General features: G+C 41.3%; 1 protein-coding gene across 16 annotated transcripts in view; it reads right to left on the bottom strand.

The window, feature by feature from the left end:
- The window catches only part of LOC144930129 (uncharacterized), a 208,657-nt gene that overhangs the window by 17,758 nt on the left and 164,134 nt on the right, over positions 1–26,765 (bottom strand). For 7 of the 16 annotated variants that reach the window (XR_013635226.1, XR_013635223.1, XR_013635227.1 and 4 more), the window contains 3 exons: positions 15,226–15,309; positions 14,802–14,965; positions 1,487–2,057 (listed from right to left, as the gene is read on the bottom strand). Coding sequence is in view for 2 of the 16 variants with exons in the window: in XM_078851192.1 (XP_078707318.1) it covers positions 1,939–2,057 (119 nt within the window). In the remaining 14 variants the exon portion in view is untranslated. Of the gene's footprint in view, positions 1–1,486; positions 2,058–14,801; positions 14,966–15,225; positions 15,511–26,765 lie in introns of those variants that run through there. The other 9 variants (XR_013635232.1, XR_013635235.1, XR_013635228.1 and 6 more) reach the window with 4 other exon arrangements.

The following is a 26,765-nucleotide window of genomic DNA, read 5'->3' on the forward strand; positions in this document are numbered from 1 at the left end:
ACATTATATGTTATATACATTACCGTAATGGGAAATCTCGTTGTCATGTTCCCTAATGTGCACTTTACCATAGTACTGTTTCAAAACAGCACTGTTAAAACACAGTAGGGAATCTTTAGTGAGCACCAGAAGGGTCTACTCAAACCAATTAATGTGCAACACTTAGTGTGACTTCTGAAGTGGACTCCCATAGTCTGCATTACTGCTCTATGTAAACAAGCCCTTAGATACAAGTAACCATTTCTGGTGTTTTTCCAGTGTTTATTAGGTTAACATATATATATATATTTTTAACCAGGGGTGTTTTATCGGTGTTTATCATTTAAAACCTAAAATTAGAAGCCCCACTGATAATCAAAAGTCATTCTGTCAAACTCTGAATTCAAGATCTGAAGGTCAAGCTGGGCTTTTTTCTGGCTTGTGCATCATCATCCAGAATAAAACTTTTGCGAGACAAACTGGTCATTGATGAAGATGTATAATCATTATCCCAAGCTTTGAAAATGGTTTACTGCACAGTTCTCAAGGAAGGACATGGCTGTGTTCATGCAAATGATTGTGTAGCAATCAGTAGTAGTATTCAATAGTGTTACTTGGTAGTTGATGCATCACCTCAGACACAGTTCTTCAGTGGGTCTGCACAGGAATATCAGAAGCTATGATCTGACCTGCAATTGTAATTTAGGACCAAATCTTAAAAGGCACTAGAGCACTGTCCAACAAGTATTAACTTTGATGGGAGAAGAAAATATCAGATATCTCTCAGGATTCGTCTTTAACAATTCTCTTGATGCATCAGCTGGAATAGATTCCAGCTCTAGCTCTCATAATGAGTATGTTTACACTGCAGTCAGAGGTGTAACTGCAGCACACAAGAATGCACCTGAGTAACCTTTGATCTAGTAACAAAAAAGTGAAGTGGTGGCAATAGAGGTGGCAGCATGGACTCTACAAGCCTGCCTGGGACCCTGAGTGGGAACTGGGGTGGCTAGTCTGTCCTGGCTTCACTGCTATTGTTATTCAAGCTATTTAGATCAAAGCTAGATTGGGTATGTCTACATGTGCTGCAATCACACCTCTGATTGCTGGCTCTGGGGAGCTCACAGGGATAGAAGGATAGTAAAATCTTATTTTTGTTAATGGAGTCAAAAGCTATTCTGAATTGCTTTTCAAATTAGAATAGCATGCGAAGCATTTTGTGCACTGGATTCCCCATCTACAAAACAAGAATAATATATATTCTTACCTACTTCACAGGGATGCCATGAATCCTAACACATTTATGTGTGTAAAATGCTTTGAGATTCCTAAATGAAAAGGTGTTAGAGAAGTGCACAGTTTCATCAGACGTACCCATTTTAAAATATGACAGCAAATGAGACATCCTCTATGCAGTTACAGTGTAAGACAGCAATTGCCACTGAAACACGTGGCTGATCTTATGAAGAAAAAACGAAATAAGAGCAACTCAGACAAAACCACAGAATCACAAGGGAAGGATGCTGTATTTCTCTCCTCCCCATACCCTCCTTTTCAGCATTTTAAACAGTTTCAACATGCTAAAAATATTTCTGACTTCTTCTTTAAGCTGTCTGGTTGTTTTCCTACAGACACTATCTCAGCATTACACTGCACGGTCAATACAACTGACAACATATAATTGTTTCCTTGCTCCTGAAATCCATCGAATGTTTCCCCTTCACTTTCTCTTAGGCATGTTGCACTCACAAGAAAACAGGCCAGGAGGTAATAAAAGTGCTAGGAAACAACAGCTCCAGAAGCTAAATACGTTGTACTGAACATGCAATGAAAAATACACAAACAGACCATACACTTCAGTTTCATATTTAAAGCAACAACTGATGTGATAGGAGTTCTACACGGGAGCAATCAAACAAAAGATACTAAAAAGAAGGGATCGATTTCTGAGCAACGCACCTTCTGACCACGCTGTTCTGACCTCTCTCGTTAGCTTCTAAAATATTCTTCTTCATTGCATAATCTTGAGCCTTGGAAAAGTCAGAGCCTCCCAGTTCCTTCTTGGCAGTCACCTGCCCCTACAGGTAGTAAAAGATTAGAGGGATCAGAACCACAGTGTTTATGAAACGTTACCCCCTACCCCCACACACAGTCTAAAGTTCATTTCTTATTCTTAAAATGGAAGGAGTAGTTGCATAAAAACAACAACAACAAAAAAACAAAACAAAACACCACAGTGAAAAGGAAGCACACACCCATATGGAAAAAAAAGGCAAAGATGAGGCATGCTTACTGTAATGCTTTGTAAACCCTGTCACTAGCAGAGACAAACACCACTAGACGGAACAGAAGGAAAAACTCAGGGTTTGTTTTCTCTAAACTTGCACAACCTCGCAACTGTGCGTCTCCTGTTGAAGACACACACAACTATCAGACCACTCTTGTGATCATCTTTCTTAGGTTTAAGATCACACACGACAGCGAGCAAGATTCTCTCCTCAGTTAATGCTATAATTACTTGTATTTCTAAAAGACACATGCAACCCTATTGATTGTAACTAAGGACAGAACATTTGGCCCAGCAAACCCATTCCTACAGTGGGTTAGCGTCAGAGGAGAAGGCCGATATGCAGCAATAATAAAAAAACCCTCATAGTTCTATAATTAGGGCTCTACCAAATTCACGGTCGATTTTGGTCAATTTCACGGTCATAGGATTTTAAACATCATAAATTTCAAGGGTTTAGATACTTAAATCTGAAATTTCATGGTATTGTAACCGTTCGGGTCCCAACCCTAACGGGGGGGGAAGGGGGGGCAAGACTACTGTAGGAGTGTCGTGGTATTACCACCCTTAATTGTGTGCTGTTGCTGGCAGCGGCACTGCCTCCAGGGCTGGGCGCCTGACGAACAGCCACTGTTCTCCGGCTGCCCAGATCTAAAGGCAGTGCAGAAGGAAAGGTGGCAATACCGTGAGCCCCTAGAATAGCCTTGTGGCAATACCACCCACCCCCACACAACCCTCTTTTGGTTAGGACCCCAATTTGAGAAACACTGGTCTCCCTCATGAAATCTGTATCGTACAGGGTAAAAGTGCACAAAAGACCAGATTTTATGGGGGAGAATGGATTTCACAGTCTATGACATGTTTTTCACAGTTGTGAATTTGGTACGGCCTTGTCTATAATGTCTACCTTACAACACCTTTTTTGAACCTCCAACCTCTTCCAATACTTAAAAAACTCAGCATGGATTACAACTATCAAGGCTGATGTAACAAAAACATCTATATTATAATTAACTGACTAATGTATAAGACAGTCTAGTGGATAGAACAAGAACTGCTCAACTATGTGTCAAAGACTCTATAATGCTAACACAGATTCCCCTTACCTCAAGTGATAGGGACATGTGCTTTTGGAACAGGGAATTATAGATCTGTCTCCACAGTCACTGTGAAATTCCAAACAGCCATGACAAACAGCATAGTACCAGACACCAAATATTAAATGGTTGTAGACTTTTTAAAATAGTTCTGATAACAAAAGGTCTATAGCAGATCAAATTTAGTGCATCTACTGTTGGGCACAAACTTCTGTCTGGCTATGTCTTCACTAAAAAAAAAGGTGTATTTCTTTTCTTTCTTTCTTTTTTTTTAACAGGAGGATAACTAACATTCATTAACTACCCTGCTGTAAAATCTGAGTGGATTCAAGGCACTGAAGTTTGATTTTGCCTAACACCCTCCTGGTAAACACTATGGTGCCTTCTCAGTGGAATAGCGAGTGCGCATTAATTATCCCACAGTAAACACACATCTTTTTGGCAGTTAAGACAAAGCCTATGACTTCCCAGAGTATTCATTCACCTCCATTTAAGGTTCAAAAGGTCTCAGCTTTATTACAATAAAAACTGAAAATGTACTGTGCACAACTTAATATAACTTAACAGGATAGCACAGCAATCACCTTAACAATAGCCCAATTGTAGCTGCCCTGGGAAGGTCACAGCTAGGTCTGTAAACTGACATGGTGAATTAAAAAACAACTATGTATTAGTCACAGTAAACTATTTCCAGTGTTATGGTAGACGTACTCAAGATGAAAAAACTTCTATTAGTATTTTATAGGTTTTTAAAAAAGGTTTGAAAATTCAAGCCCTACTTCATTGAAAAAAAGACAGTTCTGAAGTTTGGAAAATGCTTGTATCCTTGCCGATATCTCCTGAGTTTGATGTATGAGGGTGAAGGATACAGTAGGAATGCCCAGATTTGATCTATCTACTTACCATGTTCAGTACAGGGATGATTTACATAGTCTCTAAAGTGCCAGGCACACCTGCATACTACAGATATACTAATTGAAAAACATCGGATTCGTTGTGCCGCCCTATTAGTGTGCCATGGCCAAATAAAAAATAATCAGTAATTATTATTGTACACACTTCCATAAAATCTTTCAGCAATTGATTGCAAATCGCTTTACAAAGTTGGAGATTATTATGTCCAGCTTACTGGGGGTGGGGTTGGGGGAGAACTAAGGCTAAGAGAAGTTAAGTGACTTGCCTAAAACTGCACAGTGAGTCAGAGATGGAGCGGGTAACACAACTCAAGTCTCTTGTTTCCTAGCCCTGTCCTCTAACCATGCTAGCCCTGTCATGAAGTCAGCCAATCTGATCTTGCCTAGTATGCCTGAAGCACTGCCAAATGTTTCCTGTTCTCTACCGTTTCTATGTGTCATTACTGAGCTGCACCATGAAGAATGCTAATAAAGTTGGTTCAACTCTTTAGTTGCATACTTGCCCATCCATTCACCCACTCCTACATTCTCTCCCTTGCCAAACTAATTAAACGCCCACGCACATATTCTCGTAATCACGCACCCACCCAATCGCACATTCTTTCATTCACTTTCCCATTCAGTTACACAATCTTATTCTCAAACACCTTCAGTTCATTCACCTATAACCTTGTACTTTCTATAGTCTGCCTAGCCTAGCCTCTCTCACCACCCAAACCAGCGTGCACTTCTAGATGTACCCTACTCAATTATGCTGCTGTGCTGGCTTCATGGATCCTCTGGCCACTGTCCAGCTTCGCAAGACAGCTGTCCTCTTTTGGGGGGAGGGAGAGGCATTTATTGTGGAGCCAGTCCTTTAGTTCTTTGTGAACAAAACATTTTGCTAAATTCTCTGGGTCCAAACTGAGTAGGCACCCAGTGCCATGTGGTGGCACAGCAGCCTGGAATTAGTTCTCTGTACAGCCCTACAGTACAGCCCAACATTTTAAAAAATGTCCTCAACAAGAGAAACAATGACAACAAAGGACAACTAGGAAGGGAATTGATTTTGTAAAAATAAAAAGTAGGTAAGGGGATACTTGGAAAATTTGAACACATACAAACAGCTGGTCTGGCTGATCTCAGGGTATTATGGGAAATAGTGTATATCTTTTTCATTCACAATTGTTTTTCTCTGTCATTTTCTACACTTGCAATCTGTCTACGCTACAGCTTCCACTGTTGCTACAAGAAAAGGAGTACTTGTGGCACCTTAGAGACTAACCAATTTATTTGAGCATGAGCTTTCGTGAGCTACAGCTCACTTCATCAGATGTTTACCGTGGAAACTGCAGCAGACTTTATATACACACAGAAATCATGAAACAATACCTCCTCCCACCCCACTGTCCTGCTGGTAATAGCTTATCTAAAGTGATCAACAGGTGGGACATTTCCAGCACAAATCCAGGTTTTCTCACCCTCCACCCCCCCACACAAATTCACTCTCCTGCTGGTGCTAGCCCATCCAAAGTGACAACTCTTTACATAATCAAGTCGGGCTATTTCCTGCATAGATCAAGGTTCTCTCACATCCCCCCCACCCCCATACACACACAAACTCACTCTCCTGCTGGTAATAGCTCATCTAAACTGACCATTCTCCAGGTTTAAATCCAAGTTAAACCAGAACATCTGGGGGGGGGGGGGTAGGAAAAAACAAGAGGAAACAGGCTACCTTGCATAATGACTTAGCCACTCCCAGTCTCTATTTAAGCCTAAATTAATAGTATCCAATTTGCAAATGAATTCCAATTCAGCAGTTTCTCGCTGGAGTCTGGATTTGAAGTTTTTTTGTTTTAAGATAGCGACCTTCATGTCTGTGATTGCGTGACCAGAGAGATTGAAGTGTTCTCCGACTGGTTTATGAATGTTATAATTCTTGACATCTGATTTGTGTCCATTTATTCTTTTACGTAGAGACTGTCCAGTTTGACCAATGTACATGGCAGAGGGGCATTGCTGGCACATGATGGCATAGATCACATTGGTGGATGTGCAGGTGAACGAGCCTCTGATAGTGTGGCTGATGTTATTAGGCCCTGTGATGGTGTCCCCTGAATAGATATGTGGGCACAATTGGCAACGGGTTTTGTTGCAAGGATAAGTTCCTGGGTTAGTGGTTCTGTTGTGTGGTATGTGGTTGTTGGTGAGTATTTGCTTCAGGTTGCGGGGCTGTCTGTAGGCAAGGACTGGCCTGTCTCCCAAGACTTGTGAGAGTGTTGGGTCATCCTTTAGGATAGGTTGTAGATCCTTAATAATGCGTTGGAGGGGTTTTAGTTGGGGGCTGAAGGTGACGGCTAGTGGCGTTCTGTTATTTTCTTTGTTAGGCCTGTCCTGTAGTAGGTAACTTCTGGGAACTCTTCTGGCTCTATCAATCTGTTTCTTTACTTCTGCAGGTGGGTATTGTAGTTGTAAGAAAGCTTGACAGAGATCTTGTAGGTGTTTGTCTCTGTCTGAGACAAACTCAATCACAGACATGAAGGTCGCTATCTTAAAACAAAAAAACTTCAAATCCAGACTCCAGCGAGAAACTGCTGAATTGGAATTCATTTGCAAATTGGATACTATTAATTTAGGCTTAAATAGAGACTGGGAGTGGCTAAGTCATTATGCAAGGTAGCCTGTTTCCTCTTGTTTTTTCCTACCCCCCCCCCCCCCCAGATGTTCTGGTTTAACTTGGATTTAAACCTGGAGAATGGTCAGTTTAGATGAGCTATTACCAGCAGGAGAGTGAGTTTGTGTGTGTATGGGGGTGGGGGGGATGTGAGAGAACCTTGATCTATGCAGGAAATAGCCCGACTTGATTATGTAAAGAGTTGTCACTTTGGATGGGCTAGCACCAGCAGGAGAGTGAATTTGTGTGGGGGGGTGGAGGGTGAGAAAACCTGGATTTGTGCTGGAAATGTCCCACCTGTTGATCACTTTAGATAAGCTATTACCAGCAGGACAGTGGGGTGGGAGGAGGTATTGTTTCATGATTTCTGTGTGTATATAAAGTCTGCTGCAGTTTCCACGGTAAACATCTGATGAAGTGAGCTGTAGCTCACGAAAGCTCATGCTCAAATAAATTGGTTAGTCTCTAAGGTGCCACAAGTACTCCTTTTCTTTTTGCGAATACAGACTAACACGGCTGTTCCTCTGAAAACTGTTGCTACAATTGGAGTAGAATTATGGGTTCAAATATTCCCAGTGTAGATGCACTCTAAGGGCTCATCTACATGGGAGATTTTCTGTTATACCAGTTTATATTTTTGGGAAGTTATATTGCTAATGTGAACACTCTTATTCAGAAATAAGAATGGCTTCCAAAGTGATATAAGCTAAAGCAGTAGAACGTACTCTCATACCAGAATGAGTGTCCATGTAGGGAGTTATTTACTGGTATAACTATATGGGTTTAAATTCACACCACCTCTTACTGTAGCCAAGTCCTAAAGGAGCTTAGTTAAATGGTTTCTAAGATTGGCAAATTATCATGCCCTACCCTTTCATATTTGAAGGACATTAATACCAAGGGGAAAAATGATATAGGATGGAACAAGGGAATATAAGCTAGGAATAATATGGTGAAACTAAGAAATAGTAAGTGTAAGCTGAATATCAGGAAAAATCATCTTGCCAGTGAGGTCTGCATGGCTGTGGAATAGACTCCTCAGCAAAGAGGTAAAAGACCAGCACTTAGAATATTTGTAACTATAGTGGAATAAACAGTAGAGAATTTTCTGTAGAGAATATGAATTGCCAAGGAGATGGTCCATATGATCTAATAGATCTTTCCAACTCTTAACATCTATGATTCTTTAATTCCATATATCAGTCCTTATCACAGGGTTGGCAAACATTAGCAGCCACTCTCCTAGCCTCCTGATAATCAAGTTTATAACCAAGATGTACAATTAACATATGATGCTCTAACATAACTGCTTGCAGCCCAATCAGCACACAACTGCAGCCCATGTGACATCCTCAGGGCCATAAGGTAGTATATATATAGCATGGATGTGGCCCATATAACACATAGAGAGTTGCATATGTGGCCCACAATGGTAAATAAGTTGAGAACCACTGGTCTAACATCTGCCTGTGATAAGTATGCCACTCTGGCATCAGAGCTCTGCATTTCTGTCATTAAAAACACTGACATGAACTGCAGGCCTGTATTCAGAGTAGCGGCCGTGTTAGTCTGTATTCGCAAAAAGAAAAGGAGTACTTGTGGCACCTTAGAGACTAACCATTAAGTAAGCAGCATCAAATTTAAAGTAAACAAATAATCGTCTCCACTCTAAAAAAGTGCCCAGTGTCACTATTTGACAGGTGTTCTGTTAATATAGAGTCCAACCCTGCCAACACTTACATGTGAAAGTATTTTTATCCAGGTGTGTAAATCTTTGTAGGAATGGACCTATAGTTAACATGTGGAACTTTCAACTAGTTTCTTTTGAAATTTCTAGTTAGAACTTCCTCCCTTAAGGTGAAATGCCAGATTCTCCACTAAACCGCCTATGTATTTTCTTTTCTATTTTCAAGTTATTAGGTAAGTGTAAATATAGCAAGAGAGAAAGCATGAGAAAACACATGGCATAAGAGCATTGCCTATTTGTAAGTATGCAGAGGAGAAAAACAGACTATAACAATGGTAAGCCTAAGAGACAGGAAGTAAAGAAGTGGAGAAAAAGTAAAAGACAGAAAAAAACACAAAGGAAGGGGAGAGAGAAACAGAAGAGAGCAGAACAGGTAACCCCGTCCAGTATAAAGAACTCTTCTGTGGTTGGTGGGAGTCCCTTACCTGAACAATTTTATTATCTGCAAGTGGAGTTTCTCCTAAAGTTTCTACATTAGCACCAGTTTTCAGGAGTAGCAGCCGTATTAGTCTGTATCCACAAAAGGAAAAGGAGTACTTGTGGCACCTTAGAGACTAACAAATTTATTTGAGCATAAGCTTTCATAAGCACCAGCAGCTCCTTCATTAAGGCCTTGATCACAATGGGATCAGAACCATGTGAACTAAAACCATGCGTAAATCTCATGATCAGAGCGGACAAGGATTTTTTTAAATGAGAAGTGTTAGGAAATACTTTGTAGTAAAGTTTGGCTAATAAGTCAACTATATAGAATCTATAAAACTTTATAAATACAAGGTATGTCTTCCTTGCTGGAGCCTATACAGCAGGGGTAGTCACCCCAAAATCTTTTTATTTATGTATTATTATTATTGTGTTTTTTAATTATTTTCTCTGGAGTCTGGACCTTGACTATACCTTGACCAAGAAATTTGGACTCTGACAAGAAATAATTGACTACTCCTGCTATAGGGATTCCCACGGTATAAATAAGTACGCAGTATATTTCATTTGCAGGTACATTGAGACTGCAATCATAGAATGTGACTGCAGCTCAAGCAGACATACCCAAATTAGCTTTATTCTAGCTAGCTTGGGTCCCAGAGCAGTGATGCTTCAGCAGCACATGCTTCAGAATGAGCTGTACAAGCCTGCCTAGAACCCTGGGTAATTACTTGCAGAGCTAGCCCGTGCTGAAGCACGTGGTGTCCCTGGAGGTGTCACAGCTTCACCACTCTGGGAACTGACCTAGCTAGATTAAAGCAAGCTTGGGTATGTCTACTCGAGCTGCAATCACATGCTGTGATTGCAGTCTCAATGTACCTGCAGATGCAATATTACTTACTTATTTATACTATGGTAATGCCTCAAAGCTCCAAAAAGGATTGGGATCACCACTGTGCTACGCACTATATAAAAACATTAACAGAGCCTAGAATCTAAACAGACAACACAGACAAAATGAGAGAGAAAGGAAGTATTCCTATTTTATAAACGGATAACTGTGGTTCAGAGGAATTAAGTGACTTGCCCGAGGTCATACAGGAAGTCTGTAAAAGAGCCAAAAATTGAACCTAGAATTCCTGAATCCCAATCCAGTGTCTTAACCACAAGACCATCCTTCTTCAACAAACACATCCACCCTGGTAGAACTCTACTAGCTACAGCTGTGTTTCCACACTTGCACATTGTAGTATGATTTCATCGTAAATACAGCCGAAGAAAGAAACGATATCACTGAGATAGGATATTGTAGAACATGAGAGACCATTCTGGTCGGTCATCTTCCATATCTGAATCCAGTTCATTGGACATCAGTGCACCAGGTCAGTAAGGAAACAAACAGAAAGAAAACAAGATCCACAACTCCCTCTTTTTACACACAACAGCTTGAAAATACACCCGATGAGTTACAAATATACCTTAGAGACAACATGAGTCCTGCCCTAACAGGAGAATAATATGTTTCAATGAAGTCACACAAATGAGGGTCATTCTTGTCAGTTGCCAGCTTGTGCAGATCAAGGAGTGACTGGTTAACATTCATACAGTCTACCTGTATTTTTGGAAATATTTTTATTTTTTGGTGTATAAAAGTATATCAGAAAGTAAAGCTGAGATCTCAGTTATGAATTATTTTTGCCTAGGACAATGTATCTTGCAGAACTGCGACCAGGGTGGGGCATGCAGGGCAGCCGCCCAGGCTGCAAAGCCACAGGTGCAGAAAAACGAGGCAAAAGAAATGAAGAAAAAAACCGGTAGGGGATGCAAATGCTTGCCCTGGGTGTTAAAATGCCTAGTTATGGCTCTGATATCTTGTAATAACAGGTCATACACTAGGGAATTTCATTAGCTGTTTTGGTCCTTAATGTTGTATCTCCCAATTTCTTGGGGCAACTCTACCATTTTATCAAACCTAATAAAATTCCTACCACCACCACCACTTCTATTGTGCATGATAATCCTCACCCCCGGATTCATGACCATAGCCTGCTAACCCTGCCTCCACATAGGTAGCTTGCAAACAACTGAATGGGAATGTATGGAGCACAGGTGAGTTGGGACCCAGTACAGATAATGATAATTAGATAAAAATTGTGCCTTCTTGCTCGTTCGCCATGGTCCTAGTGTATCTGCACTGCCATTTCTGGTTTTCTTTACTGACCAAATTATAACTTGTTATTCCTGTTAGCATTACAGATAAAACACAGCTATTGGAAAATGAGCTGGCTCCTGTTCCAGATCATATGTAAGTTACCAATTCTGTCCATAAATTTCAACTGCAGAGTTATTGTTGATTAGGTATAGGCCAGAAAGAGCCCAGACTGACTATCAGATTCCAGGTGAAGATTGCAGAGTCCACAGAAAACAACAAAAAAGCAAGCAAACAAAAACTCCAAAAACTATCTTTTTACTTGTAAACTGAGCAGAGTTTATCTGGAGAGACAAACATGCAATGAAGCCATTTCTACACTTGAACTTTAAAGTACAAGAATGGAGCCTGGGGTATCAGAGGTTAAGAATCAGTGTTTTGGGGGCTGACACTGAGAGGTGCTGAGTGCTAGTCTGACTTGACTTTAGGGGCTGTGGCTGCTCAGCACCTCTCAGTATCAAGCCTTAAATGAATAAAGCACAAGAGGTGATGGATGCTTTTTATTAGAACAGCACAGAGAGTTCCAGTTCTTTTCTCACTGAAGTTAATGAGAATTTTCCCCTTTGATTTCAGTGCAATCAGGAAGGGTATATGGTTACAACAGACAAGTTTTAGTGAGGCAGATTCATTCTTCAAATGACCCTTCATCACTGGAAGAAGGCACCTGTGGGGATCTGAAAGTTCAAGCACTATGCTGGTTCAATAAAAAGTATCAAGTTACCCACCTTGTCTATCTAATTTCAAATCATATCCGTGTTTTCTTCGTATCCAATTTCTGATTTATGTTCAGTCCTATAGCTGCAACGATGAAGTAAGAAATCTTTAACCCTTTCATTTACTAATAGAGCATGCAAACAGGCAGTTTTCCACTCCAAAGACACTGCAAGAATGGAGCGGAGTCTAAACTGACTCTACTGCTGTATTTTATAAGGACAATCACAAGAAGCAAGAAAAAAAGTCACCTGGAGCTGACTTATCTTTGGAATCCCCCTCTCACATCACTTTTGATTACACTGTAAAAGCCAGAATACAGTGAAGATACTACAAACACAAACTCAAAACTGAATGATCATTAGTCTTCCAAATAAAAAAAATATTTTTTCCCTTAAGTTATTTTCGGTGCAGCAACATACAATATTCCCCATACATACAATACCACCTTCTTCCAAGAACAGGTGATTTTAAAAAACAGCAGTAAAACTCTGCATCCAACTGTGCAATGCAGGTGGATAAACGACAATTAACTGAAGATCAATTTTTTTTCTTTACATGTGGTCGGCTTAAAATTTCTCAGTAATTGAGTCTGTTCTCGTGTAAGCCTAAGGAAATTTGATCTGCCATTCCAATTTATCTTTAACAGTTAAGAACTTAGGGGCTATAAAAATTCACGACTTCCTCTCTCTCAATCTAAAGTGATAAGGAAAAAGTGTTTTTAAAAGTACAGTCTCCACTGAGAACATTCTGATAAGTTTACAATTAACTGTGTGATTTTAGAGATATGCAATTAATTCAAGAGGATACTTGGCAAAATCAAAATTCACGAAGTCTAATTCACTAACCATACTTTTTTATTTGTTTAATTCAAGAACATTTTCCCCACCCTTTCCTCTTCTTAGGCTTTTCACACCCACATAGCAACCACACAGCAAGTGACTTTTCTTTGGCCTTGACGCCTACTCCTTCTGGTGGAATCACTCACTAGAAAGTTAGTGGATAGTTTAAGTTCTTATACTAAGATATGAAGGAAGCATCAAATAAAAGGAGACATGGGACATGTGCTATATCTTACCATTTTTACTGGATAGCTTAATTCACAGTTCTGTAGGACCTTTGCTATACAGCATTCTTTGATGCCATTTCAGCAAAGAAAATATAACAGCCTTATTGCAACTCAGCAATCAATAGCATTTGGAAACATGAAGCTTCCTTGTGCCATACATCCAGAAGGAGAAAAACTGTACATAGTGAATTCCAAGCCTTGTCTGGGACCACTAAAATACATCATCAGTAGTGACTTACTTTTGCATGGAAAGAGAAGAAATATCAAGAAACAAGATAAGGTGGGCCAGGTAATATTTTTATTGGACCAACTTCTGTTGATGAAAGAGACAAGCATTCTAGTTTATAGAGAGCTCTTCTTCAGGTCTGGGAAAGGTACTCGATGTGTAACGCACTAACCCTCCTTTGTCCTAGGACTGCAGAGGTGTTAAGTGCCCACTTTACCTTGAATGATGTTTTGCAACATGTGTTAACTCCTTATACTAAAAATCTGTTTCATCTTATATTTAGCTGTGACTCTCTGAGTACCTTTCCCGGACCTGTGTAAGCTTGAATGCTTGTCTCTTTCACCAGCAGAAGTTGGTTCAATAAAAGAGATTACCTCACCCATTGTGTCTCTCTAATATCCTGAAACCAACACACCTACAACAACACTGCAAGTAACGAGATAGACAGGCTAACTATCACTTCCATGCTTAGCCCTATCACCCTGTAATGTACTACTTATTAGTTTACACTTGGTAAACAGTTTTCTGTAAATTAAAATGCTACAAGTGTTTTGGGTATCAGAAAATCAACTTTCTATGCAGAAGGAAAATATAATATTTAGGACTGGTAGATATCAAAGCACGTTAGTAAAGGCGAGTAAGCATCATTATTCGCATTTTAGTGACGGGGAAACTAAGAGTAAATAACTTGCCCAACAACAGAATCAGTGGCAGAGTGAGTAATAGAACTCAGGAAGTTTGATTCTCACCCCCTGCTCTATCTATTAGACTGTACTGTCCCTTTGTTAGCCAACACTATTAATACTTTTATAATAGACCATTAATTGTTAATGTCTTTGTTGGAACTTACTGAAATACTTAACAACAACAGCCCGTGGAGCATATCCTACCATTATGAAAAGTATCATCAGGTTTTGATATCCATACATGGGCATCATTATTTGGTATCTAATTCAAAGGACTAATGCATGCTCTTCAGTTTATCTGTAATACATTGGAAAGAAGAAAAGGAGTACTTGGGGCACCTTAGAGACTAACCAATTTATTTGTCTCTAAGTTGCCACAAGTCCTCCTTTTCTTTTTGCGAATACAGACCAACATGGCTGTTACTCTGAAACCTGACATTGGAAAGAGGAATGATGGCTACTTTATGAGAATATCTATTCGAAGCCTGACGGATGGAATACTCAGCCATCCCTTCTACTGGTTACCATGATCACTAGAGAATAGTTTAAACAACACCCTAAAGAGTAATAATATGGTTCAAAGTTTGGCCTCAAAGTTTGGCCCCATATCAAATACCCTCAAACTCTGGGAGGCCAGTTGGTCTTCTCTGGAAAAGTTGACCCAAAGCATTGAAGCATATGTTCATTTAGCTTCCAAAATATTCCAATCCAGAATAAAGGTCAATACCACCTATGCTTTGTTTCTTTAGTGCGGTTATACTTACACCCAATGAAAATGAGAAATGCATTAAACTTACCACTGTACTGTCATGAGCAGAGCCATCGCAAATATGGTTAGATTTTCTCCAGTGCTCAGGAATTCAACTCCTCTCAGGCACAAAACAAATCCAGAATGCAACATGCACTCGGGCTACCTTTCTTCTGCTAGCCACGTTCACATGCTCACATATGTCTTCTGAATCTGCCATCAACAAAGGAAACCACAATAAGGCTGTTTTCCCAATTCTTCATAACTGAGTCAGTAGGTCAACAATTCCAGCAGTTTCAGAGCCAGAGCACTTCCCTGAAATGCCCTTTTTCTGGTGCTACTGGTAGCCCATCTGCTTTCTGAACAGAACCAATGCGCTCCAAATAACCATCTTGTTTTGGCACAGACATTAGTCGTTGATGAAACTCCATTTTGCCTCTCATGTCTGGGGAAAACTATCACAAAATACTTACAGTTAAAGATACATTCAGGAAAATCCTCCTTATTCACCATGTCCACTGCTTCCAGTTGTCTTAGCTCACAGTCTCATGTTTCGACTATAAAGTGGAGTGACATAAAGAAAAATATATAGAGGAATATTAGATATATTCCAAATATTTCTTGCTCCACAGAAACACAGAATATACAGCATGTGCATTACAACTGCCCTGCTGAAACAAAGAGACAACACTCAAGCTGTATCCCTTTTTCCAATTCACAACTCAAGACGTCTGGTTAAAAACTGGTTTCGTAACAACCTCTTAACTACCACCTACTCACATCACAGAACATTTCTTGCAGGAAATGCACAGGAAATCACCAGCCAGTGCCAACAGATCTACTACTCCAAGAACTAGCTCTTTCAGATGGTCCTTCATCGTTCGGAAACTGGGAGGCTTTTACTATCTCTCTTATTAAAATACACAAGGACATATATACTTATTTTAAAGTACTTTTAATTCTAATCCTGAAAAAATTTGCCCGATAAATCATCATTTCAAAACCCGTCCGTTGTAAATGAAGGGAATTTCACAATATCCATTCCAGCAACTGCAGCTATTCATTTCTGGAAATGATTCACTGGACAAGAATCAGAATGGTGGAATTAATTTTTAGAGACAGATTGCATTCTGAATAGCATACAAAGACTCTGTAGTCAGCCACGTGTCTTTTTGACCACCAACAGCAGACCCCTGAATCATCCAACCAAAAGATGACTCGTTGTGAACTATTTCCTCTTATTTTACACTCCCACAGTGTGCTGTGTGCCACTGGTATATCCTGAACCTAATTCCCACTTTGATAAAAATTCCAAAACTCATCTCAGAAGGCTCTGGCCACATTCTAATGATACAGCCATCTGCCAGCTTTTACTCTGAGTCACCTGTCAACTACAGAGAAGGAAATTAGTCAGTAGCAAGCACATGAAAGCACACTGATAGTGAGTAGCTGCTTAAGAGTGCCATGCATGCATTTTAGAAATGTAAAATCGTGGCATGCCCAAGCTATCCTGAAGAAAAGCAATAAAAATCTATAATATTAAAATGTGAAAAAGGTGAAGATCTGTCAAAATAAGATGGCAAATAGGCAGCATTTCAGTTTAGCTTTCAGTGCCAGCATATTGGAAACAGCAGTGGAGAGAGGACAAAAAAATTCACAAACACTAGACCTGCACTGTGCGTGACAAGAAAAATAATTAAAACAACAAGAGAACTAATCTGCGGCTGCTTAGAAAGTTAACTCTTTGAAGGAATAGGTTAAAGTAAGAGAAAATAAAGGCAAAAAGTCTTACACGAGAAATATTTACTCCACAAATAAGGCTAATATAGTGAATAGGATTACTCATGTAAGTAAAGGTTGCTGGATCAGACCTTAATAAGCTTTCTAACAAGTTTAAGATCACATGAGGTTGATAATCTCACTGACTATTAAATAGTTACTTTTCAGGATCCTACAAAAATGGCATTTCAGTTCCACAAACACATCTCTAATACAGCAAACTGCAGCTCAACTGAAAATGCAATCAAATGTTGGATCTCTGTGGGCCAAACTATCAGGTCCTTACTCAGACAAAAGTCACACTGTCTTCAGGGAGTAAGGACTGATTAACAATTTAGGGATTTAAGGATTTCGGCAGTTTTTTATTTGGTTTTATCACTGACATGTAGCTCTACATAATCAGCCACCCTAATCAAGATTTCAACTTCTAAATAAGAGATAGGAAATTAAAAGACAAGAATGGTATCTGTCACTTAGAATCTTCAAAGCACTTTACAAACTTTAACGAATACTTAAGATCAGACGTCTCTTACAGAAAGGACCCAGATCCCATGTATCTGTGATGAGGGAGGAGGTTAGAATTGGGGAGAGGGAGTTCTTGTTTCTGTCTAATACTTGGACTTATTCCTGCATAGGAGATGATCTAATTATTCAACATCTCTGTATATTTCCCCACCCTTCCCCATGTGTCGGATTAACATATTTTAACAATCCATCTCATTAAAGAGAAAAAAAAAACCCAAGAAAGGTAAAAGCTCCCTAAAATAAATAAAATAAAATAATTGCTCTTTGTCTATATTTAATCATGCGCCAATCCCAAACTCTGTGGGTGCATGTACAAATCCAAGCAATACAGAGTATATGACAAAAGCTAAACAAAATTCACTCCCCATCTAACAACTAGATATAAACACAGCTCGCTTCCCACATTCAAGACAAAAGCCTGAACAACCAATGAGCTTTGAAGGTTAATAGTTTTGGGCTCAGCTAGACCAACAAGCAAAGAGCATTATCAAGTTATGGCCCCTCTGTTACTTCCGAACGTGCTGATATTCAAAAGTAGGGCTATGGGCAAGACTGCATTAACCGATCTCAATTACCGGGGGGAAGCAGTGCAAAGGGGGAAGAAAGAGAGAATGGGATCAAAAGCACACAGGGTGCCAAAGATCACCTTGAAATGCACCCCAAATTTAAACAGAAGTTCAAATGCAGTTTATATGGCACAGGAGTACGGTGCTTTCTAGTCAACCCCACTGCACATGCATGATGCCTACTGAAGCTCTGAAGTGGTCTTCATGTTAAGTGCCTTATAATAATACATTTAATAAACTGTTGGATGCTCAGCCCTGTTCAAAAAATCAGATCGTTTAAATAGGTGCCTCAATATGGATTTGGGAGACTACCTTGAGGCTTCTATTTTTTAAAATCTTAGCCTGGATTGTTACTGTAGCCTTGTTTATGAGTGCTGGGTTGCACACATTGGATGCTGTTGCACATGGCACACTCTGGCTTGGTACTGTAGGGGATGGCAACATGTTATCCTAAATCATGAGCTCCTGGCATTTAAGTGGGACAAGAAGTATTGGGCTTAATTTGCAACAAGGGAGATTTAGGTTAGATAGTAGAAAAAACTAACTATAATGGAGTTAAGCTCTGGAACAGGCTTCCAAGAGAGGTTGTGGAATCCCCAGAACCAGAGGTGTTTAAGAACAGGTTGGACAAACACCTGTCAGGGATGGTCTAGGTTTACTGGGTCCTGCCTCAGTGGAGGGGGCTGGACTTGATGAGCTCTTCAGGTCCCTTCCAGCTCTACATTTCTCTGATTCTAAATATTATATATATATTTCTCTGATTCTAAATATTATATATATATAATATATAATATATATGTATGTATGTATGTATGAATGAGAGAGAGAGAGAGAGAGAATTAAGCATTTCATTAAAACAAAATAAAAACACATGGACAATGAAGAAGAAAAGGTCACATTCTGAGCCCAGAAAACCTTGAACAGAGTCCCCCTAAAATATACTACCATCACCAGCTCTTCCCAGGGAACACTTTTTACACCAAGCTTTGCTATAATCAATAATATAGTAACAGTGCCTCTATATAAACTTGTTTATGGTTATTACTAAGAATCAGTCAGTGCCGAAGCAAGTATTTTATTGTGAAATGAACATGCTGGATTTATTCCTAGTTAAAACGTATACAAAACCCTCCAGGACATAAACACTTCCTTTTTAAGAAATTAGGCCAGTATGGAAGGTACAAGAGAACTCTCTTGTTACACATTCATAAAATTCTACACATAAAAGACTTTCTACATTACAACCATAAAATCACACGGTGTGTCCCCCTAGCACAAGCATTCAAGAATTTCCTGTCATAAAACCATAACCAGCCCAGCAAACAAAAAAAACCCCACATAGGTAAGAGGCATCTGCATCTTATAAAAATACTGTGCTTTCAACAGAACAATCAGACAGTCCCAGGAAGGGTTTATCTTTAACCCTTGTTGCAGATAAAATGGAGATGTCATATAATCTTTATTGGCTAATTTGATTTAATGTCACACAACGGTAGAAGCTATTAAAAAGATAACATTTGATAAATATTACCACAAAGGGAAAAAAAGAAGACTACTTACCAATGCTAGAGTTCTACAAATAAATTGTTTCTGCAGATCTTTCCTGAGTGGAACACTGAAGCACAGCAAGAGACTCCATTCAATTGGGCTATGCAGAGGCAATTTTTTGAAGAACTACATTAACTCATGGTGAAGGCTGAATTTCAATAGTGATGGGACTGGATGGCAGGCTTTAGGAGTATGTGGGAAGATGAAGAGCTGTTCTGCTGACTCATCCTGGCAGGTAGATCAGATGGGCCACACCAGACCCATTGACCCAATGCACAGAGGCTAGAGAGCTTCTATGTAACAAGAAAAAGCTAGAGACAGGGACAGGAGGACCTGCAAGGAGAAACCCTAGGAACTGTGAGCTCAGGCTAATGTTTACATTTACAAGTGCAATCCTGCCACAATGCTTTGTACCAAAGGTAAGATAAAGGCAAACTTCCAAGAAGGGAGTAAATTTGGATCATAACCCACTGGGTGTGTGCCTGTACCAAGTTCAGAGTGGCGTGGGGCTCATGCCTGTTTACAGGCGTGATCATAAGAATCAGTCTCTTGTGTCTTGGGGCTGAAGCCCAGATTTCTGAACAGTTTGCACAATCTGGTCTGGATCACTCAAGGACCTTAACTAATGGGGATGGGGAAGGGGTGGGGAGAGGAGTCCAATTAACGGTGTGGGTAGAAAACATGGTCTTATGGTTAAACCCCAAGCCTGAGAACTAGAACTCCTGAGAACTAGAACTTCACTGTGGGAAACGGCGCGGGCTGCAGGGATGTGCTGGCCGCTCTTTCCTGAAGCTCCCGCTGGCCGGAAACAGCGAACCGCGGCCACTGGGAGCTGCGGGCGGCCGTGCCTGTGGACGGTCAGTGTAAACAAGCTGTCTTGTGGCCTGCCAGCGGATTACCCTGACGGGCTGCATGTGGCCTGCGGACCACAGGTTGCCCATTACTGGTATAGAATCAGCCCTCTCAGGACATGCTTCCTTCCATTACAAGGGCTAGTTTTCCCCAACAGTGTCAAGCATTTTGCTTCAGGTGGCACAAGCATTTGCACAACAAGCAAGCAGTGATCCGTAGCCTTGTGAATCAGCCTCTGTGTGGGTCCACTGCCTCTTGCACTGGACAAGCTTCACAGTGTACCCAGTTGTATCCTGCTGCACTGGCTTTGGCAAAGATGATAGGGTTGGGCATCGTCACTTCCCTCCCATTAGCATCTCACTCTGTTGGAGGAGTGCTGCCCGTTCCATAATTCACCTCAACCCATTCTGAACTGCAAACCACAAACTTAGATCAGCCCTAGCTAATGTTTGGGACCCATTCAAGAAGGACAAGTCAGTTCAACATCTCTGTAACTATGAACAGAAGATGTCAGCAGTATTTGCCACGGCTTCATGCCCATCATTCTTCAGACCCGTGAATAGGAAGAATTTACATTTATCACTGTCACCTTAACACTTGACTCAGTCCTTGGACTGGATTTTCTTCCACTTAAGTCAATGGCAAAGTAAGTGTTGATTTCATTGGCTGCAGAACTGGGGTCCTGCAGATAAACCAGGAGGCCTGGGCAAGGCAGAACAGCTCTCAGCACAACCACCACTGAGCATTACCTTTCTCCTTTCCTCTTCTGAATAGGATTTGACTGTTGGCAATCTCAGCAGAGGCCAAGGTCCGAATAGACATGGAAACTGAGCTGCCTCTCAACCAAAGGTCACCTTTCAGATCAGGATTGAAACATTTGGATAGGGCAGGATGGGAAAGCTTTCCGTGCCACAATTCATGCTACGGGAATGTCACTCTTTTCAGGGCTGTTAATCCAGCACCAGTTACATATAAGTGATAGCCAAGTCCCAAGCCACAGGGCAAGTATTGCTGAAAAGCACTGAGCGCATTTCTTTGTTGGATATCTTTATACTCCCTAAGAACACGGCTAAATACAGTAATGATCCCGTTGCAGAAAGAGTGTCAGATAATCCCTCTGCTCTGAATATGCAAACAACCCATAAGCAATACAAATCAGCTGGATTTCGAACATAATGATGCCATTGTGCCTATTTTATCCTTCTCTTCTCCTTATCAGGTCTACACAGTGAGGAGAGAATGGGCCAGTACCATGAAGGCAGCATGGTTCAACAGTTTGGGTATAGGAATGGAACTTTGGGCAAATCATGTCACCTCTCTCTGCCTCAATTTCTCCAGCTCTACAATGAAATTATTGATTTACCCTTCTGTGCAAAAGGCGTAGAGATCTACAGACTAAAGACACCACTGTTTGTGAAGCAGTGGGTTTTCCTCCACACCTCCATCCACTGAGTGGAAGAAAAATAAATCCTCTAGTATTCGGCTGTTATAGGTGCAGCAATACCTGCTGGGAGTCACAGTATAGTTTTAGGGTACGTCTGCACTACAGCTTGAGATGTGATTTCCAGCTCAGTGCACGGACTAGCTTTGATCGAGCTAGCACTTTAAAAATGGCAGTGGGGCCACAGCAGCCTGGGCAGCAGCATAGGCTAGCTGCCAGAGTACAATCCCATCCAATTATCCACATTCAATCCAGTCAATTATTCAAATTCCTTCTGTTTTAATAAGGAGGATGTTTGTGAGGAAGAGAAGGGAGTCTTGTGGCTAAGGCACACTGTAACACTTTCAAAGTGCTTAAACTGGGAGGCCTGTGTTACATTCCCTATTCTACCATGAGTTTTTTGTTTTAACGGAGGCAAGTCACACAACTCTCTATAAAACAGCGATAATGATGCTTAGCTACGTCAAGTCCAAATTTCCCACAGGTGAGGACAAAATAATGAAAGGGGACGTTTTGTTAGGAAAATTCAGTGAGAATTTCCTCATAGAGATGTCTATGAGGAACCCCGCCCATCCAGAAAAGCTGCCCCCAAAGACGGTGGATCCCAGGAGACACATGGGAGAGCAGGACCAGTCAGCAGTTCTCGTCTCTGACACCTCCCACAGCTCCTTGCACAGACAGCATGGTTTCATTAGAACCATACTTCCTGGAATTCCTCCTGGCCAAAGCAACTCCCTGAGAATCTAGGAGGGATTACACACAAAAAAGTTAACAAAGTTTCCTCTGGCCCATCTCCCTCCTTGCCCAGCTGATAACCAGATACAGATGAAGGTTTCTACAGGATCTCGGAAGGTACAGTAGAGCATAGTGATGCAGAAACATCTGAACCCCCCCATAAGCATGCTGAAGGGATGACAGATCCTGGCAGACACAATCAGGACCTCAGTCTGTGCCTGCCTGTTCCCATCTGAAATCCATGAGTGTTTTACTGTTGATTTCAAAGGGAGCAAAAACAGGCACTTTGCAAGTATCAATCCATTGACTTTAATTAAGAACTTTGAGATCCTCAGAGAGAAGAGGCTATATAAGCACACCGTATTATTTCTTGTTATTATTAATCTTAGGTGATATGAATAACTATTTTCCATTAATAGATCTGATTTATAAAAGCAGATTTATTTATTTTAGTAAAAGTGGCTGTTTAAGCCTATGTTGGTGATTCAGGATTTTTTTTTTTTTTGCAAATTTAAAAGATAAACGTAATTGCTTTTCAGTTTTGTTCTAATTGCATATCTCCTGTTTATTTAAATCTACCATCCCCCTTTTTACCCAGTGTGTAACAATATTACTGTACTGTAGTAGATTAGCAGCTTTATGCATACAATTGGCTGTGGTCCATGATTTTGGTTGCCCGGAATAATCAACATCCTTGGTCAAAGAACATCTAACAATTAATACACTCCATTTAGCTGTCACCAGTGATGTCACCAAGTGCAAAGTACAACAACAGAAATGACAGCTAGGCAAGATGAAGCTTTTCTGAAGTATTGTTCAACCAACAATCTCACAAACCCTTCATTATTTATCTGCCTGCGGAAATGAACGCCACGCTAAGAACACCCTACGTATTTTTTATCCCGAAGTAGGAGATACTTAGTCAAATTCACTACTCTCAGAGCAGAATGTGTACATTACATTACAAGCAGAATCATATGCTTTTGGAGAAACGGAAAGTCAAGAGCCTGCCCTTGCACTGACGGCTACTGGGTTTTCAGGAAACAACCCTTGGCTATCATGCCACACTAGGGTGACCAGATGTCCCGATTTTATAGGGATAGTCCCGATTTTTGGGTCTTTTTCTTATATAGGCTCCTATTACCTTCCACCCTCTTCTCAATTTTTCACATTTGCTGTCTGATCACCCTATGCCACACCAATGCATTAGTGCACCAGGGAATTCGCAGACTTGAGTGGACCAGCTTCCAGGGATCTGCAACTCGCTTCCTGATTGGCCACATGGGCTTGACCCTGGTGGCTGCTGATTATACATAAACTTCCAGCTTCCCTTCTGGCCTTGTTTGAGCCAGGACCTGCGAGTTGCTACTTGGGCTCACCTGACTTTGCCTTATAGCTCTGTCTGATGGAGGGTTGTTGCCTCACCCTAACCCCAACAGCTGCCTCGCTGTACCTCCCCCTGGATTGAATCTCCAGGCAACGAGACCTCTTGCATGAACTCTGACCATTGATTGGGACTGCCCTTTGACCGGCCTGACCCCTGGCATTACATGGAATCCTATTAAAGCAGAGAGATAGATGTGAAGTGTATCAGACAATAAATCTGAATGATTTTCACTTTTAAAGTGTCCTTGTACACTGGACAAATATGTAAACCACTTTGTTTAGTCTGAGGTCCCCCACACAATATTTCAGCATGGCAGGGAAAGACACAGGTATATGTAGGAACAGGAGTAGGAACTCCTGAATCACTGATAATAATACTTTGCACTTTTATCATCTACAGATCTCAAAATTCCTCGCAGAAATAGGTAGTATCACTGGTACCAAGCCTTGGCTACACTGCAATTGCTTGCACTATACTGCTGGCATAAAGTGGCACTAAAGGTCAGCCCTCTGCCTCCCTGTGGCCAGTGTAGGGCTCATGGCCAGGACTTTCTTGCACCCTGATCATCTGTCTAAGGGTTTTATATTGCTCCCTCCCTCGCCCACCCCCCAGTATCTGAACTCCTTCCTTACACAAATCAATACTGAAGCCCCTAGTTGACTTCATGGAATTTCTGGCACTTCTCCCTTTTCAGAGTCAACGTTCTGCTTGAGGTCGGGTTTTATTTGTTTGTTTGGTTTTGATACCTAGCTCATACACTGGCCATTGGAGCCGTTGGCCCGTGATGCGTTTGAGAGTAATCCTCACACTGCTCGTACATTGAGGACTGGCCTGATACTCAGTCAACACAGAATAAAGGGAGCAAAAAGGTGGTTAACCCATCTTTCTGCTCCCTGTCTTCCTGTGGTGTACTGTGGTCTCCTCAGCCCCCACAAAGGCAAGTTAAGTTACTTGCCCAAAGTTACCCAGAGGGTATAAGGTGGATAGAAAGCTGGCTAGATTTTCGGGCTCAATGGGTAGTGATCAATGGCTCCATGTCCAGTTGGCAGCCGGTATCAAGTGGAGTGCCCCAAGGGTCGGTCCTCGGGCCGGTTTTGTTCAATATCTTCATGAATGATCTGGAGGATGGTGTGGATTGCACCCTCAGCAAGTTTGCAGATGACACTCAACTGGGAGGAGAGGTACATACGCTGAAGGGTAGGGATAGGATACAGAGGGACCTAGACAAATTGGAGGATTGGGCCAACAGAAATCTGATGAGGTTCAACAAGGACAAGTGCAGAGTTCTGCATTTAGGACGGACGAATCCCATACACCACTACAGACTAGGGACCCAATGGCTAGGCAGCAGTTCTGCAGAAAAGGACCTGGGGTGACAGTGGACAAGAAGCTGGATATGAGTCAACAGTGTGCCCTTGTTGCCAAGAAGGCCAATGGCATTTTGGGATGCAGAAGTAGGGGCATTGCCAGCAGATCGAGGGACGTGATCATTCCCCTCTATTCGACATTGGTGAGGCCTCATCTGGAGTACTGTGTCCAGTTTTGGGCCTCACACTACAAGACGGATGTGGAAAAATTGGAAAGAGTCCAGCGGAGGGCAACAAAAATGATTAGGGGACTGGAACACATGACTTATGAGGAGAGTTTGAGGGAACTGGGGATGTTTAGTCTACGAAAGAGAAGAATGAGGGGGGATTTGTTAGCTGCTTTCAACTACCTGAAAGGGGGTTCCAAAGAGGATGGATCTAGACTGTTCTCAGTGGTAGCAGATGACAGAACAAGGAGTAATGGTCTCAAGTTGCAGTGGGGGAGATTTAGGTTGGATATTAGGAAAAACTTTTTCACTTTGAGGGTGATGAAACACTGGAATGCACTACCTAGGGAGGTGGTGGAATCTCCTTCCTTAGAAGTTTTTAAGGTCAGGCTTGACAAAGCCCTGGCTGGGATGATTTAATTGGGGATCGGTCCTGCTTTGAGCAGGGGGTTGGACTAGATGACCTCCTGAGGTCTCTTCCAACCCTGATATTCTATGTTTCTATGATTCTATGGCAGAGCTGGAAATAGGACTCAGCTCTCCTAACTGCCAGTTTCCTACTTCCTACGCTGGATCATGCTGCATCCAGCTTGGATACTTTCTGTATAGCCTTCACTTACTCACTCAGTGCTTCAGTTTCCTCTTCTGGGGATGGGGATGATAACTGAAAACTGTACAATGGGGATGATAACTGCTTCACAAGGAAGGCTGGGAGGGTTTGTGTGTGTGAGAGAGAGAGGTTATAGTTTACTGTTTGTAAAGCATTCTGCAAACATACAGCATTATTACTAACATCCTCATCAGCTGACATTTCTACAGCTCTCCATCATGTTTGCATGCTTAGGAGTATAAGGAGCCCTGAGGGCATGGGCTACAATGACTCAGTGAACAGACAGGTGTCATTTCTGCACAGCTCCACCAATACCCCTCTAGCCTGCCCCACCCTTGCTGTGTCAATGCTGGAACGCTCATGAGCAGTCACTGCCAATTACAACTAAAGTTCTCAGCATCTGCTGATGTGATCAATTATCCACTAAGGATTAGGAAGAGACAATCCACTTTATTGCATTTTGCAGATTTAAGATTAATTTGAACCCAAGTTCTCTGAGGTGAAAGAATGGGGCTTTAATACATTTCAATACTCTGGGGGCTCTGCCAGAGAGATAAGTGAAATGGGACAAACACAGCATCATATTCCTACTGATTGATGAGAGACTTGCATAGTGCAAAAGACTGTTAAGTTTCTGCAGCTCCATCATTTTTCTCCACATATAAATGCCTTTAATCACTTTTGCTAACTACTAGAGATGGAGTCCAAACAGTCCTACCAAAACTGAATATACCAGTACTTTCTGGAAGTTCTGATCAGCAGCCTGTCTTCACTAATTACCAAAGCTTTTTGAGTTGGATCAAAGGTATGCTCTCTCCCAGACCCACCTTCTCCCTTTACTTGACCCTACAATGAAATCATAATACTGAATTTGTGATGTCCCCTTTCTTTGCATGGCAGCAGAATAGAATGTCAGAGGGCAACAGTTTCTCTGCATGTTCAAGCTGAACTGGGAGTAGCAAAGACATTATTAAAGTTGGAAAATGGCTGACAGGACCCTGGCCAAGCCCACCTACGTACTGGGGGTAGGGTTTCC

The sequence above is a fragment of the Lepidochelys kempii genome, chromosome 1 (genome assembly GCF_965140285.1).
Source record: "Lepidochelys kempii isolate rLepKem1 chromosome 1, rLepKem1.hap1, whole genome shotgun sequence".
In the NCBI taxonomy this organism is placed as follows: domain Eukaryota; kingdom Metazoa; phylum Chordata; order Testudines; family Cheloniidae; genus Lepidochelys; species Lepidochelys kempii.